General features: G+C 43.4%; 1 protein-coding gene across 3 annotated transcripts in view; it reads left to right on the plus strand.

The window, feature by feature from the left end:
* The first annotated feature begins 617 nt into the window (after window positions 1-617).
* glsb (glutaminase b) overlaps window positions 618-16,637 on the plus strand; it is a 38,857-nt gene continuing 22,837 nt past the window's right edge. For all 3 annotated transcript variants that reach the window (XM_030757544.1, XM_030757545.1, XM_030757546.1), the window contains exons 1-7: window positions 618-1,020; window positions 7,529-7,625; window positions 7,855-7,976; window positions 9,817-9,946; window positions 11,182-11,261; window positions 12,274-12,437; window positions 15,403-15,461. In XM_030757544.1, the coding sequence (XP_030613404.1) occupies window positions 704-1,020; window positions 7,529-7,625; window positions 7,855-7,976; window positions 9,817-9,946; window positions 11,182-11,261; window positions 12,274-12,437; window positions 15,403-15,461 (969 nt within the window). In that variant the 5' untranslated portion in view covers window positions 618-703. The remainder of the gene's footprint in view (window positions 1,021-7,528; window positions 7,626-7,854; window positions 7,977-9,816; window positions 9,947-11,181; window positions 11,262-12,273; window positions 12,438-15,402; window positions 15,462-16,637) is intronic.

The following is a 16,637-nucleotide window of genomic DNA, read 5'->3' on the forward strand; positions in this document are numbered from 1 at the left end:
TTATTACAACACACTGCATGGCTTACTTCTGCACGTACCTTCTTCTACACGATAGTGTGTGTTTACCTTGTAAGGTTCATATTGTTCACAGACGTCTTGGAAATCTTTAATACAAAGTTTAATTTAAAAATGAAGAAAAAAACTTTCCTGTTCATCCTTATTTAAGTACCACATGACAATATGATGTGCAATAACTGCAAACTGCTTAGGTACCAGACCACTTTTCTTTCCTTATAGATATTTATTTATTATATTATATTTTCTTAAATTATTCAATTTATTAGTAAATGTACATTGTACATAGTTTCTTTTACAAATTGAATTGGAAGTTACCTCAGAATCTTTTGAAACCTCATTCCACTACCAAGTCTCCTTCCATAATAATAATAATAATAATGAATGAGTGTAATGAGGTGGTAATAAAGGAATGTAAATAAACCTCTTCCCTGTAAACACGTTGTAAAAACGTCATATTTAGGGGTCATATATCCAAACACAGTGGGCGCGTTATAATTACCTCACTCATTTCCACCAATAAAGTGCATTAGGGGGCGTGTCTCGCTCCTCTACAGATATATGTGTGAACTCCGGCGTCTGTGAGTCATCACCAGCCGGAACGTTATCGTGATCGGAACTATTGTATAGCAGTGTATCCCGGATTTTTTTGGAACCAGTTTCTTTTTCATTGCCTGACAGGATTGAGATGTTACATTTTAGGTCACCGACAGTGCTGAAGCAGTTGTTTGAAGCCACCCTCAAGCGTCCTTTTCCCGTCTACAGACAGACGATCTGGTTGCCGAGCAGCTCCCGCTGCTTCGGTGCCACCTCCGTTGATGCCAGAGCCCCGTCTGCCCATCTGAAGGTCCTCCATGCTGCCCCGCTTCGCCCGGCGCTCCGCACCGCGCCCTGCGCCGCCCCGCTCCGCTACTACTGCGTGAAAACCGAAGGCGCTCCGGCCGCCGAGGAGGTGGACGAACAGCTGAAGAAGGATGGGGTCGGCGGCGAAGCAGCCAGCGACAAGTAAGTTCCAGTAACATCCTTCTAGAAGCCCGCTGTGACGTCGCAGCCGGTGTTCGTGTGACACGTCCAGGCGCGAGCGGATGCTGCGATCGCTAATCGCCGCGACCACAGTATAATAAATGCATTAAACATCGGTTGATCTAAGAAAACAGTGCTTGTAGGCTAATAACCCTCACATTACACAATCTAAGCGTCATATACAAAGAAAGCTAGCTTTTAGCCTGTGTGTGACATCAGCGGTTCTCACGCCATGTGCGTTCCTACCGGCGGCTTCGTTGATGGTAACGAAAAAGTACGCACGTCTTCAAGCACCGCGGGTCAGGGCAGCTCCGAGGTACCGGGGGTTTTCAGTTTGCCTGTCCGGCCAGATGTTGACCTGGTGGCTGTCTGCCCCTGAGGAGACACGCAGCGTGGAACCAACACGCCGGGGCAGGCCAGGAAGCAGAAGCTGAAAGACCTACATCTACACGGAGGATTTAGGAGACCGTGGCTCAGCTTCTCACAGTCATCGATATAAAACTCTTTTTCTTTTTTCTCTTTTTTGTGCTTTAGTGTATTAATTATTGCTGCTCTGCTGCAGAGGAGCCTGCGTAGCTTCCAGTGTTTTCTGCTGTGACCTTCACTGAGGAGGCTGCAGGTCACATCTGCTCCACAGGTCACTGCCAGGAGCGGGCACTTTTTCCGCTGAATTATGTTGAACTTTAACAAACACAATCAGCCCCGGTTGCAGTTTCAGAATAAAGAGCGTTTTGTTTCTGGGATTAATGCTAACATTAAACCAGGGCAGGTTTGGATCGCTGAACAAAGGGAAAATCAGGCGATGATCCACATCCAGTTAATGACCCTTCACAGCAATCAAGCCGAATTGATTTCCGTTCATGGGCCTCATACAGCACAATTTTAGTGGAACGGACCAGTAAAAATAATGCACAGTACCTTTTAGGTTTGCCTTTACAAACTGCATTATGATTTAAAGATCACTTTGGCACAAACACTTCACCTCCGTATTTTGGGAATAAGAAAAGAATTAAAAATTTGCACTCCACCGCAAAAGAAGCACCACAGAAGTATTTTGTTACCTCGCCTACCGATAATTGGAGGGAGGTTCTGTTTTCACCCGGTTTGTTTGTTTGTTTGTTTTCTGTCTGTAAACACATGGACAACTCAAAAGGTTTTCAGCCAAATTTGATGAAACTTTGTGGAAATATTTCTTAGGGACCCAAGAACATATGATTTCATTTTCAAGGTCAAAGGTCAAGGTCACCAAAAATTTAAAAAAAAAAAAAAATATCACGAAATAAAATATAAAATGAGATTTTAGAGTTTTTAACAGGTAATAAAATTTATTTCTAGTCTAGTAATTTATGATGGCAACATTTGGCGGGATCAGTGCCCCGCAGCTGTCATCAGATAAAGAGTGAAATCTTCATGGTCAGGAGTGTTTTGGATTTAAATGATTCACATCTGCGACTCACGTCCAGCTGCCAGCCTGCACAGCGACTGTAGTCCATGTCATTCCTTTTGCAGCGAGCTGTAAAAATTCACGGGATATCTCCTGATCTCCAAATGAAGACTCACAGGGACAGGGCGGCGTCACCGCAGAGATGTACGACATTAGTTTTTGCTCTAATGCACATGCTGCACTCCCAAGACTCTTTCACATTATTCCTCAGGGTCAGCCAATTTCCTGTCTGAAGTAATCTGTAATGAAGCGAAATGAAAGAGACTCAATGTGTAGTTATTGCTCTGGTTTGTAGTCTTTGTTTCTCCAGGCTTTTGAGTTTCCGGGAGGTAACAAGAGATGCTAGTTACAGGTTCCTTCAGAGCTTTCCTGCAGTAGCTGGTCAAACAGATGGTTCATCACATTAGCACTGGGTAATTTATGGCTATATTTAGGCTGGATAGCTTAGGCAGTGCTTTCACAGTATTGCTGCATAGCTGAGCCTTTGCGTATTAAAACATTAAAAAGAAAATAATCATTAAATATTTGGTATAAGTGATGGTGCGTTCACACTAAAGGTGAAGCAGAGTTTCTCCTCCTGCATACCCACCAATATTCACCGCTCCTGGTGTCAGGAGCAGGAGCTGCAGTAACACACTCTTTCAGCTTAACATGAAGTCCTGTGAGCCCTCTTTTCCCTGACATTGAAGCAGTCTGCTCCACCTGGCCTCAGACTGCATCAGTAAGCTCCACCCAAAAGTTCAGCAGCAGAAATTAAACAAAGCAAGTCCGACTGTCTATAAGAAGACCCAGCTCTTCACTTGGAGCATCTCTGCTCTCGTCCCTCCATCCTTCAGCAGCACTGAGCCCAGCTGCATTATACCGTTTCAAAAATTGTGTGCGGTGTTTGCCCTGTTGAAGAGGGTTAGAAGATTTTGTTTTTCATATGATTAGAGCTGTGGGAAGTAGTGCTGAGGTGAGCTAATGCCAGTAACACACTGCATGCGTCACAGATGTTCACCGTTAAGGTCAGTTTGTTTTGATGTCCTGGAGAAAATGCTCAGCAGCTGTGTGATCCCGGCCTGCAGCCGTAGAGGCTTCACAGAAAGCTGAAAAGGGGTATGTGGAACAAGATGATGCATTTAACAGCTACTTTAGTCTGGTTTTTCACATTGGCAGTTATATGAGCGCCCTGGTGTGTACACTGTTGTTTGTCCTGGTGTCCAGAGAGCAGCCATCAGTGCTAAAGCCCTCCCGGAGTAAAAAAAAAAACAAGCATGCTCTTCAGCTCGTTTCCAGGAAACTGAAAATGTTGTGCATGCACTGCTGAGCAGACTTCCAGTTGCAGATGGACTGACCCATCTGCCCGTGAAGGTTTTTAAAGGCACAAATGCAGGCAAATGAGGTGTTTGAGGCAGCATTTAGCCCTTACCTGTCTGCAGTTTAAACAGTCTGGCAAATTTGCTCATTTACTTCAGTTCATGTTGGCTGCTGACAGCTGTGAGCATCAAACACTTAAACCACAGGATTCTGTGAAACGGGACTTGTTAAGTCAACCATCTGTGGACCAGTGCAAGGATTTGAATAGGACTCAGCACTGCTGCCACTTTTTCTGCCTCAGTTAGCCTTGAGTAAAGGTTCAGCCTTTAATCTGCTTCCTGCTGCTTTAGACAGCCAGGTGAACATGAAGTGGTTGGGAAAGCGTATTCCAGGTAAAACCTTATTGGCTGATATGATCTGAACAAACCCTGGATCTGCAGCTCTTCTGATGTGCAGCAGAGGTGCCAGCAGTGAGTCAGTTCCCACAGACTCCCAGAAATAAACATGTTTACAAACCTATTACAGATAGTTTCTCCTGTCAGAGAGGGTCCAGGGCAGGTGAAATGTTTCATAGCCCATCCAGTTAGATGCTGGTAAGGTTAAAGTTAGGGGCGTGGCCTCTTTGACCAGCAGGTAGGGTTCACCTCAGATAACTGAGTCTCTGAACTGGACCTCCGGACTGGGTTTGTGCTGTTGAGTTGAGTCGACCGATGATCGAACCGATATAAGCTGAACAGCTGACATTTCACTCGGCACAAATACACGACACAAACTGTGGAGATGTACACGAGACAACAGAAGTATAAACTCATGAGCTAAGATATCTTAAGACATTAGAATGAGTCATTGTCTTGGTTCAAAAATGGACTCGGGTGAAAGTAAAGGCCTGACATCAGCTCGTTAAGATTCGGGTGAATTTGCGGCTGACAGTTAAAAATAAGGTCACACCTGCCTCCAGAGAGCATGCAGAACTCTAGTGCTGAAACTCCATAAACCAACGAGTTTACAGTGGCCGCTTCGAGCTTTATATAAAGTCAGAGGTCACATCCTGTCATGTTCTTTAATTTTCACATACTCCAGTTTAAGCCTCTTCTGTGTACTGTGGGATGACTTGAAGATGCCGCCAAAGGTTTTTGTTTACCCCGACAGGACTGCGTCTGGAGGTCCCAGCACTTGATTTTGTTTTATGTGTTTTGTGTGCCAAGTGGAGATTTATCAGCTTTTATAAATTAATGAATTCAAAAGCTAAGTGGGCCTCGTCATGACTAATGAATCCATCCTGATGTGTGGAGTTTAATTACATGAATGAGCCCTAATTTGCCCTCATGTTGTCTGCTGAACGTTTCAGAGCAAAAAGCACCCTGTGGAAACAACACCTCCACTAAAGCTCAATGATTTCTCAAAGTGAGAAACACACTTCAGAAAGTAGGTTGCGTTTAAGAGCGTGTGAGAGTCGGGGACTTATCATCGCTGCATATGGCACACAAACACACCCGCAGACAGTCTCCTTTTGACTCTGCGCTGCTCTTATCGATGCGATATAGAGACAGATGTCGGGTCAATAAATCTCTCTTGAATTACGCATGCCTGACAGCATTTCAGCCGTTCTCGGCGTGTTTGCACACGTTTGGCCTCCGTTACCTCGGCTGGATGTGGAGTGTTTACTCTGACTTTACTCCTCCCTGCCTTCGTCTGTGAAATGAGATGAAGGCAGGGAGGAAGTGCCGAGTCAATCCTGGGGTTTTAAATGCTGATGTGGCCGATGGCAGAGCTAAATCTGCTCTCTGTGCAGTGCAAAGTTGTTGCTCCATGGGGAAATTATGAAACTTTCTTTTTTCCCCCATGTTTGAATTTGTTGGTGTCTTGAGAAAAAATTCTGATATTTGAATGCTTGTCTGCACTGAGCTGATTTTTCTCCTCTGTTGCGGTGTCATGCCCGGCGTGTGAACGAGCCACAGTGTTTGCTTTATTAATCCAAGAGCCTCAGAGGGTTGGACGGGACCAAAGACGGGAGAATTCCTGGAATTTAGGTCTCATCCAGACTCGACCACCAAACCTGTGTGCAAGTTGTCACGTAGTTTGGTGGTTTATGTAATTATAGACAGTTCTGTTTCAACTTTATTTAAAATGGGGACAGTGCACACTGTTTAATACATACAGTCAGCTCCATTATACAAGGGCTGGCACAATGAAAAAACATTAAAGGAAGAATATATATATATTTGCAAGCTTGACCATTACATCAGATTATGGCAGCATAGACACACTAAGATACTCTCACCAGAAACATTATTAGGAACACCTTACTAGTACTGGGTTGGACCCCCTTTTGGATCAGGATCTGGTGACTGTGGAGGCCATCTGAGTAAAGAGACATGTTCATGACATGGCAGGTTCTTCTGCTGGAAGCAGCCATCAGAAAATGGGTGTGCTGTGGTCATAAAGGGATGGATATGGTCAGCAATAACACTCAGGTAGGCTGTGATGTTTAAATGATGCTCAGTATGTACTAAGGACCCCAAAGTGTGCCAAGAAAACATCCCCACACCATCACAGTACCGCCAGACTGACTGGTTGATCCAAGCCAGGATGAAGCCATACCTTCATGTTTACACTAAATTCTAATGCTACCGTCTGAACGTCTCAGTGGAAATCGAGACTCATCAGTCCAGGCAACATTTTTCCAATCTTCTGTTGTCCAGTGTTGGTGAGCCTGAGTGAACTGTAGCCTCAGCTTCTGTCATGGTTGCTGTGGCAGGCAGGAAAAAGTGGACCCCAAATGCAGGACTCAGAAATGGTGAAAAATGAACTTATTGTACTTTATTGAAATGGTGACCATACAAACAAATAAACTGGGCCGGGCTGAAGCCAGAACTAAAGCTAAGGGACGGAGAAACACACAGCAGGATCAACGACACCACAAAGAACAGAAGAAAACTGAGGGCTTAAATACACGTTAGGTAATCAGGGCAAGAGGAAACAGCAGGGGAAGCAAATGAAACTAAACTAAAGCACAGGGAATCATAAAGAGGTTTTTAATGGCATACCCAGGACCATGACAGCTTCCTGTCCTTAGCTGACAGGAGTGGCACCCAGTGTGGTCTTCTGCTGCTGCGACTAATCTACTTCAAGGTTCGACATCTATGTTAATAGATACTCGTCTGCATACCTTGTTGTTACTGCTGTCTTCCTGTCAGCGCAGAGCAGCCTGGCCGTTCTCCTCTGACCTCTTGCATCATTCCTGCAGTCTGAAAGCACCTGTAGTAGTATTATGAAGTAGTGTTATGCTAAGGCCACCGAAGGTGTGACATTAAAAACCATCTATATAAACATAATAATGCTCATTGGTAAATACTGCTAACAAGATAGACTTAGTAATGTGTGGTCTTATGAAAAATGAAGTCTTTGATCAGTTCATCGCGTACACACACACACACACACACACACACACACACACCTACCTTTTGTGGCTAACACTTGGACTGCCTGTTTTTTGTTAGGTGCCTCTGAGTCCTTCACTAATGTGTTGATGGCTGTATTGACAGCCAAAGATGAGCTCTATGTTTACACTGGTATGAAAGGTGCGAATAGGCTCCAGTGTAGCACGTGCTAAAGGGCAATTCTGCTGTGTATCGACAAACCTGAGAGGCTACAGCTACTTAACATCAGAGCTCGTATAGCAAAGTGCTTTTAGGAGAGGTTGCAGCTTTAAGTGCTTCATCTTTTTCTTTTTTTTTCCTTTCCCAGGAGAAGAAATGCGGGGATCCTCCCGAGTTTGGAGGATTTGCTTTTCTACACAGTGGCCGAAGGTCAAGAGAAGATTCCTGCTCACAAATTTCTCACAGTAAGTCCTTCAGATTCAGCTCAGCATGGAGGTGCACCAAAACTGGGTGTGACATTTTAGTTAACTGAAATAAAATAAAAAATCATTAAAACCAGAAACCTGCAGTTTGGCTGTAAACTGACATGATCCATGTTTCCAAAGAGGTTTTGACTTCTGAATTAAAAATGCAATAAGAGCCACCAAGATTTTTAAATTACTTTTTTTTTAAATTTTTTGTAATTATTTTTAGGCACTGAAAGCCACAGGGCTTCGTACCGGAGATCCCCGACTGAAGGAGTGCATGGAAACACTGAAGGAAACTCTAAAGAAGACTTCAGATGGCGTTACACTGGACAGGCAGCTTTTCAAGAAGTGAGGCTGCTTTATTGTTTTTAAATCTCCATCCTTCATAGTGGCACTTTTTTTTTTTTTTCTTCTTCATTATTCCCAGGAAACCGCTCTCACTCCAGCCTAAAAAAGTATTCTGCACATGTTGATGGTTATATATTTTTAATTTTAAAGCAAATTCAAGTGTTTGAATTTGCTTTTTACACGAGTGCAAAAATGTATCCATCAATCGTTTTATTCCTTAATGCAGTAAGAGTGAAACAAGTAGATGTTATGTGCAGAATTTACACCGCTCTTCATTGTATTTATGGAGGCATCCACGTGAGCGCTGCTCGATCGGTTCTTTAACATCATGAATTTGTTTTGCTTTTTTTAAACAGTGGATTTGCTTTTATTGTAATGAGTGGAGAGTTTGTCGGTTCAGGCTTTCAGGGAGGGCTGAAAGCACACTGCTGTAAACAAGAGGGGGCGCCTTTCTCTGGGTTTCCTAATAGTCGGTAGGAATGTCCTCAACCAGTCGGCTAGAGATATTAGTCGCTTAAACAAATTATTTTTATTTTATTAATGCACAGCTGCAGTTATAGGGGTTGTTAGGAGAGGTTGCAGCCAAGACAGACAACAGCGCCCCCTTTCTCTGTGGTGGAAGCTGTGGACAAGCAAGGTGAAACTTGAGGTCTCAGTCAAACAGCCCAAGAGACCAGTTGGTGCTCTGCTGGCAACCACTGGTTGCTAGGAAAAAAAAGTGTATTCCCCCACTGGTTGGGGAGTCGTTGCTGGAGGTTGTTGGCTGTTGCTAGTTGTAATCTGTTGCAAAGTGGGTGTGCCATTAAAAACCTTTTTATGATTGTTTTGGTTGCTAGCAGATTGCCGCGGTCATCTGTAGTTTTTATGGAAGACACCAACTTGTCTGCACACACTTGCCATTTGATCTCAGAGTGGTAGTGAAGCTTAAGAGTGTGACACAAACTGGAAACAATGGTTCACCTCCAGAGAAAAAGTTGTGCCGCAATGCTGCAACCAGCATGTTGCCAAAGTTCCCAAAGCAATCACGGGGAGGCTTTCGGTGCAGCTCCGTATACCTCTTTGTGACCACTTCCAACACTGGGAACCGCTGTCTAGCAACCACTTGCCAACTGGTTGCAGAATACACTCCCCTTTTCCCCCAGAGACCAGTGGCTTCCAGGGAGCAGCTGAATGGTTTCTAGGCCTACATTAATGGGACTTTTCTGACTGCCAGCACCTTTCGGCAGCCGCTTGCCCGTCAGAGAATACACTTTTTTCCCCTTACAACTGGTGGTTGCCAAGTGGTTGTGCACAGGTCTGTTGGCCTGTGTGATTCAGGCCTAAGAGGACTGCACAGACTGTGCAAATGAGTGGCTGTGAGTCAGAGCAGACTGACAGATAACTCTGCACTTGGAGCAATGAGTGAAAGTAGTACATTCCTTCCCCAAGGCTGGAAATTCCCATTGCAGCATGTATGCATTTGGTTGTAATACATTCTTGAACATTACTGGATGCAGACAGAATTCTAGCCTGTGCTTTGGAAATGTAAGTAGTCTTAATGTGCGTGTTAGAATGATAATTTTAGAGCTCATTTAAAGCGTCTCAGCAGGAGCCTCTGCTTAATTTTAGTTACCTCCTTCAGGCTCTTGCGGTGTGTGAAATCTCTCATTCATCAGCATGTGGATTCATCTCGGATCAAGCTCCTTTGAGGACAAAACGAGCAGCTGATCAAACTGTTGTGATGAAGCTTCTTCATCAAACATGTCACAGAAGTTTGTCAGACTTCAGGGTTGCAAACTTTACCTCCAGTTGCATGCAGTCCCCCAATGTTTTAGCATGCTTTTTGTGGTTTATTCATCAGGTGTGTCCAGAGCAACATTGTCCTGCTCACTCAGGCCTTCCGCAAGAAGTTCGTCATCCCAGACTTCCAGTCCTTCACCTCCCATATTGATGAGCTGTATGAGAATGCCAAAACTCTCACTGGAGGGCAGGTGTGTCCTTAGAGCCATGACTTTTTCTTTCTCTGTGCATCACGATTATAATTTAGCCATTATCATCAGTCTCTTCACAGGTGCTGTCGAGTTTGGATCAGTCGAGCCTTGAAGGGGAAAATCCACCCTCGGACATGTTGAAAGGGATCTTTGAGGCAGCTGTGAGCTAGCTGATACTTTGACATATGAGTGTAGAATTTTCACTGGCAGCACATTTCTGTGAGTCATCTGTTTGGTGCACGCTGTGAAAATGTTCAGGCATTTGAAAAGAAGTCAGCAAAGGGAGAATTATTGGCAAACATTTGTGAGTTAATTGGAAAACTGACAGTCATCTGGATACTTATGGAGGGTCCTTTACTCCAGCAGGAGGGTCTGTGGTCGAGAGGATGGAGGATGTTTGACGTGTTTAAATAAAAAAAGCACATGTGGAATTAGCGTAAGCAGTTTGTAAATATTCCCATCGGAAATACAGACTCAGACTTTCTATTAAAATTTTACGGAGGGGTGGAATAAGCCTTTTCATTTGAAGCCAGATATGAGCCCCGGTTATATCGGTAGATCAGGTGGCTTTTAGTAGTCAGTCATTGTGAGGTGTCAAATTTGGCTTTGTGCCTGTTAAATGACCTGAGCGACTGAGAGGTTGATTTTAATTTATAGGAACCCCTAATTTTATTTCTGGACTCCACCAGAGTAGCATCAGTTAAAAACAATCCTTACTCATCTCACTCTGTGCTGCTCTACCCATCTTAAGCTGTTTTAGCTTCTCTCTCTTTAAGCAGACTTTCCTCTGATTGGACGGCTACCACGCGTGAAACGACTGTAATCGGGGAAATCCCCTCCAGAGCCAAGAGTAGAAAGAACTGTCAGAAACTGAGTGTTTAGAGCTTTTACTCATTACGATTACCTGTGCTGGCCATGCTTAATATGAACATTCTTTTAAAAAGGCCTCATGAGCCTGAATAATAAGAGTGAAGGAAATGACTCACTGTAATGATGTAAATGGTAGCTGAAGATGAGCTAACACATCTGATGTAACTGACTTTTAAGTGTCCAAGGGTGGATCCTTCCTTTCTCAAGTAGAGGACTTGACCTCTTGTCAGTGTTGTTATTGTGTATTATCAGGTGTGTGTGTGTGTGTGTGTGCTTGATGTTGTCCAGTGAAGCCTGAGCTGTGGCGAACATCAGCAGTGTAAGGTGACCTGCTTCCTCTCTCCCCGGCCTCGTCTCTCTTTCAGGTTGCAGACTACATTCCTCAGCTGGCAAAGTTCAGCCCTAACCTGTGGGCGGTCTCTCTGTGCACGGTGGACGGACAGAGGTGAGACACCCGGGGCGCATTAATATTTAACGTTTGCTTGACGGTTCTCGCTCGGCTCTCCTGTGTGAAACCGCCGCGTTTGACCACATGCTGGTTAAATAATTACTCGATGACGTCCCAGGAGTCCTGTGAGGAATGCCAATGGGATTTTTATTCATTTTGACTGGAAAACATTCAACTCATTTATTTTATTTATTAAACCCTGTTTCAACCTGGTTAATGATTCCGTGCCTTTTCAGGTCCTTTTCCATCCTTTTGACCTAAAGAAAAGGTTTCCACAGCAGATCAGTGTCTCCACCTCTAATTACAATCTGCGCGTACTGACCGTAAGAATAAGATCAAGGACACAAGCGGCAGTAACACTAATACTGCAGCCACACTGGGAGACGGTGGCACGACCAAAAATATTGCAATCAAGTTGCTCTTGAGGTAGTTGCTTTGGCGACAGGGGACCAGGTCTGTGACCACTTGCAGTCAGTTGCCGTCTTAAAATCAACTTTGGTGCACCAGGCATCCACAGAGATTTTTTTCTAAGCACGAGGAGGTTTCATTCCTTAAAATTTAAGACTTTATAAGACATTATATTACCTTAAATTTTTTTGTGTGCAGTAAACTCAGTGTTTTTTTTTCTGAGAAACATTAGCTCAAATGTTATAGGGCGGGAGGACAAATAGATATTTGATTTACTCACACTTGTCTTTCCCAGATAAGACCAAACTAGTGCAGAGAAACAGCCGTGGGCCGTGTGGCTTTATTATGTCAGGAGGCGTTTCGGTCAGCTTGTTCTCTGATTAGTGGTTGTAAGATTTTGTAGAAGTGTGTCTGCGGGTCAGAAGGCAGTCGTACAGATAACTGTTGTTTGTTACGCCGTCTTACTTCAGTTCATGGTGACACTAAATACTCACGTTCTTTGAATTGTGAAACACTCGTGTTTCTCACGTGTCTCTAATCGTTTAACCCGCAGCCTCCCGGGCCGCTCTGATAACGTGCTATCATCTTGTTTCTGTTGCAGACACACGGTGGGCGACACTAAGCTCCCCTTCTGTCTGCAGTCTTGCGTGAAGCCTCTGAAGTACGCAGTCGCTGTTCACGACCACAGCACGGAGTACGTGCACAGTTTCATTGGGAAGGAGCCCAGCGGCCTCCGCTTCAACAAGCTCTTCCTGAACGAAGATGGTGAGACTGCAGAGTTTTCTTCTAGCTTTCACTGAACGTCCTCCTCGGAGCAAAGCATTGAAGAGATTTGATGCGGGGTGTGGGCATTTTTTTTAATCTAACCAGCCACCGTGTGTCCAAAATCCAGCGATTACCAATATACTGAGGAAGACCGCCACCGCACACACTTTCTTCTTGTAGGATAAAAACATGCAGGCCTACATTGACCCCCTGAATAGATTTACTTATTTTTAGATAAGGGCTACAAGCCTGAATTTTGTGCACATATTTGTATTAGCTGCTAAAGAACTGCCCCAAAAACAGCAAAAAAGGGGGACGAGTGGTGTTTCTGCTTGTAGGTGTGGTGTAGAAAACAGGTTTGAGTTTATTAAAACTAAGTCATAGAAACACAGGTGGTTAGTAAAGACTGTTTCACGCTGCTTTCCCGGAACATGTTTGCATTGTTCTCGTGGACTCACTTGATAGGGAGAGGCTCTCACGGCCTTCTCAGCTCATTACTCACCATCACTGCTCAGCTGACGAGCTCTAGCATCAGGGAGAGAGAGGGTGAGAGCTGTGAATGAGTCAGATTGAAGACACGTGGTTGGGTTGTACAAAAATGGGCACTTTGAGCTATGAGAGGAAATTCCACAATCCCCAGGCTGAGGATCAGGCTGCAGGCATGTCATGGTCACATCCTGTGACATCATGGTCACATCCTCCCCTCCCCGTACACGCTGGCGTAGGAGGAAGTGTGCCTGTCCTCTGCCAGGGCAGTCCCGTGGTGGTACTGTTTAAGTAGATCACATGACCGTAAGAATAAGAGGACTTAAATCACTAACAGGTCGATCTTGTCTGTAATAGGGCTGCTCGATTATTCACTATTTATTTATTATTTTTTTGGTCAATATTGAAATCATTATTAACCTCATTGACTTTGTAAACACACTTAAAGAACAGTGAATACCTTGAAGTTGAAAATAAAATATATTTAAAATATAAATACATTGCAGCATAAATAAATACATTATAAATGGAACATGAATAATAAATAAATAGATGAATAAATAAAGGTAATGCCAGTTATCATGACTAATAATATTAGGAAGAAGAGTTATTTAGACCAAATAAATGATCTGGCATTTTAGTGCCACAGCAACACTAACAGATCCTGCACATGTATGCAAAGGGTTTGGTATTAACGTTGTTAGCGACGTGAGTGGAATCGGTCAGGCTGGCCCATTACAGCCCAGACTGAACAGAAATCACGTTCAGCTTCAGACTAAATCAGAATCATTCAGCAAATTCTGGTTATTCTGGTTACACTGGAAATGCTGCGGTGTTTGTGTTGCGGATGTTGCAGCAAATCCATTTACCTTGTTTCTCTCAGCCGCACCGCATTTAAACACCGGGACTCTTTTTTTCCCCTGTTGGCCCAGGTTTTATTTATTTATTTGTTGGTTTTGGGGTCAAATATTATATTGCAATATTATATCATTCATACTGAACAATATCTGACATTCCTATATTGTGTAATATCCAGTATCATTCACTAGTGCAATATTCATCATCTTCATTATTATATGTATACACATATTTACTTTTCTTACAATGTACAGATGCACCAATGTAGGTATATATTTTTATACATTCTATTTTTTTGTATATTTTACACATTGTTTATTTCTGTATATCTGTTGATTATACTGATCATACGAGATTATAATATTTTTATAATATTTTTATTTTAGAGAGTTTGATTTTCTGTTACATGGCACTGAACAGGAGTGGCCCTCCAATCTCATTGTACATCCTGTATAATGACAATAAAGGCATTCTATTCTATTCTATTCTATTCAAACACATTTGTCCCTCTAGTTTTTCCACTTCTTTTTACATTTCCTCACGTACATTTCTGTAGTCTCCAGGAATTTGCTTACATGTGAGACCTTAAATTGATGCTATGATTTTTATTCCTTATATTGAGACGATGATTGTTATTCTCTCACCAATAAATTAAAAAACTGTGCAATAAAAGCCAGAAATCTACAGTAGGATCCGATGGTGCTGAACAGGCCGATCACGATCGTTGCGGGCTGCCTCGGCCCGACACGTAGTTACGTTTCTCAGGAGGTGCGGGTCGGGTTACGGCGTAGATTTCCTGCTCGATAATTAACAGCGTTAATAACGCATAATGCACCTGCACAAGCCCAAGTGCCGGCAGCGTTCACGCAGGTTACGTTGTAGGCCCCGCAAAGACTAAACGCTGCAGAATATATCGGGGCTTACAGTAAACTTGCAGAGCATCATTTTTTTTTTTGTTTAGTTTTTTTAAATCACACTGTTTTTGTGATCGTTTGGAGCCAAAGTCGAAATTAAAAGTCGATTAATTGCACAACCCTTAATCTGCAGCGCGTTTTCTGTCCAGAATAAAAAGAATCTGAGTTTTTCCGTCCCACTGTCACCAAATGCTTGGACACACGGGGCCGTTTTGATTGTTGGGTTATTTTAGGGTCTTTACCTTAAAATATAAAGCACCCTGAGGTGACTGTTGTGATTTGGCGCTTTATAATTAAAATTGAATTGAATTAAGAGATCACATGACCAACTGAGAGAGCTTTAAAACGGTTTCTGGTGTCTAAACCTAACTGGGTAGTTTTTAATGATTATTTTAATACAAATAAAGTGTAATTTTTTTACTTGGGTCTCGGTTGTGAGCCCCCTCCAGACCAGAAATGTGGACTTTTCACCCTTTAAAGATATTACTTTTGTGTACCTTGACGATGAACTGAGACATTTCAGACTGGATTGATGGGATGTTGACAGTCAGACCAGCAGCCTGTGCTGTACTTCTGTCTGTATTATGTTGAGTGTTTGCTCTGTCTGTACTTGACCCTCGTTGTTTGTGTATGTGCACATCGCTCAGGGCAAATGTTTGCACGCTGATCCTTCGTGGCACGCTAACAAGCTCTTGTTGTTTTCCCAGATAAGCCGCACAACCCGATGGTGAATGCTGGCGCAATCGTTTGTACTTCACTGATAAAGGTAAAAGCAGTCGCACTTCTTTCTTTCTCCTCCTCCTCCTCTGTGTGTGTTTGTGTTTACGTCCTGTCCGTATGCTAGAAAACTCCTTGTAATGTGGGTGTCACTGAGCTGCTTTATCAGCAAGATAAACTGAGGGTCAGGGGGGTTAATCAACCTGCTTTTGAAGCCCACTTTAATGATTTACCTGCCCTTTTCTGACTTATTAAACCGATTCTTCTGAAACACCTCACGATTTTCTTTCCGCTGTGTTCACATGTTTATGACTCTTGAGTTTGAGGTATTTGTAGGTCACTACCTTAGCCGCGTGTCCTGTTGTGGTGATTAAATCGCTCGTTAATCCTTCCTGGAGGAAACTTGGCTACTTTGAGCATCCAGGTTGAAAATAACCTGCACAGAAGCTGAACGCAGATTAAAAAGCACACCTTAATGAAGTCACACCCTATATTTAATTTTTTATAAGGTGGCTCCGCCTCGAGTTGGATTCAGTTTTGTTTCCTGGTGAGAAGAATAAAGGCAGCATTTCAAACTGGCTGCAGCTCGAGACTGAAGGAGAGATTAAAAGGCTTAAATGTCAGCTCTGTCCACGATTAACACGCTACACAGTAAAGGTGTTAATCATCATTCTGGGGTTAAATTTAATTTCTTTATCCTCAACAAGCTTCCTTTGCTTAATTAGTGCTTGCACACATGCTCACACAGGAGCTGTCAGCTGTGTTTTCACAGCTGCAGGTCTTTGTCTTTAAATTGGCTCCTTTTTTAAGATTTTTTTTAACAAATAATAATAATGCATTAGTCTTATATAGTGCTTTTCTAGACACTCAGACGCTTTACAATTTCATGCACTATTCATTCACACCTCACTCATACCTGGTGGTGGTAAGCTACTAATGTAGCCACAGCTGCCCTGGGGCAGTCTGACAGAGGCGTGGCTGCCAATTTGCGCCTACGGCCCCTCCGACCACCACCAAACACACAACCACATTCACACTTAGGCAATGTGGGTTAAGTGTCTTACCCAGGGACACAATGACAGCAACCCTCCAGTTGCAAGGTGAGCACCTGCCCACTGCGCCACTGCCACCCTCCTCTTTACAGCATCATAATTAGTCTTAGCGACCGATAGCTGCAGTTTTTCCTGGAGGTGACCTTTTTTTTTTCTGTGCCAGCACTTTGACT

The sequence above is a fragment of the Archocentrus centrarchus genome, chromosome 21 (assembly GCF_007364275.1).
Source record: "Archocentrus centrarchus isolate MPI-CPG fArcCen1 chromosome 21, fArcCen1, whole genome shotgun sequence".
Taxonomy (NCBI): domain Eukaryota; kingdom Metazoa; phylum Chordata; class Actinopteri; order Cichliformes; family Cichlidae; genus Archocentrus; species Archocentrus centrarchus.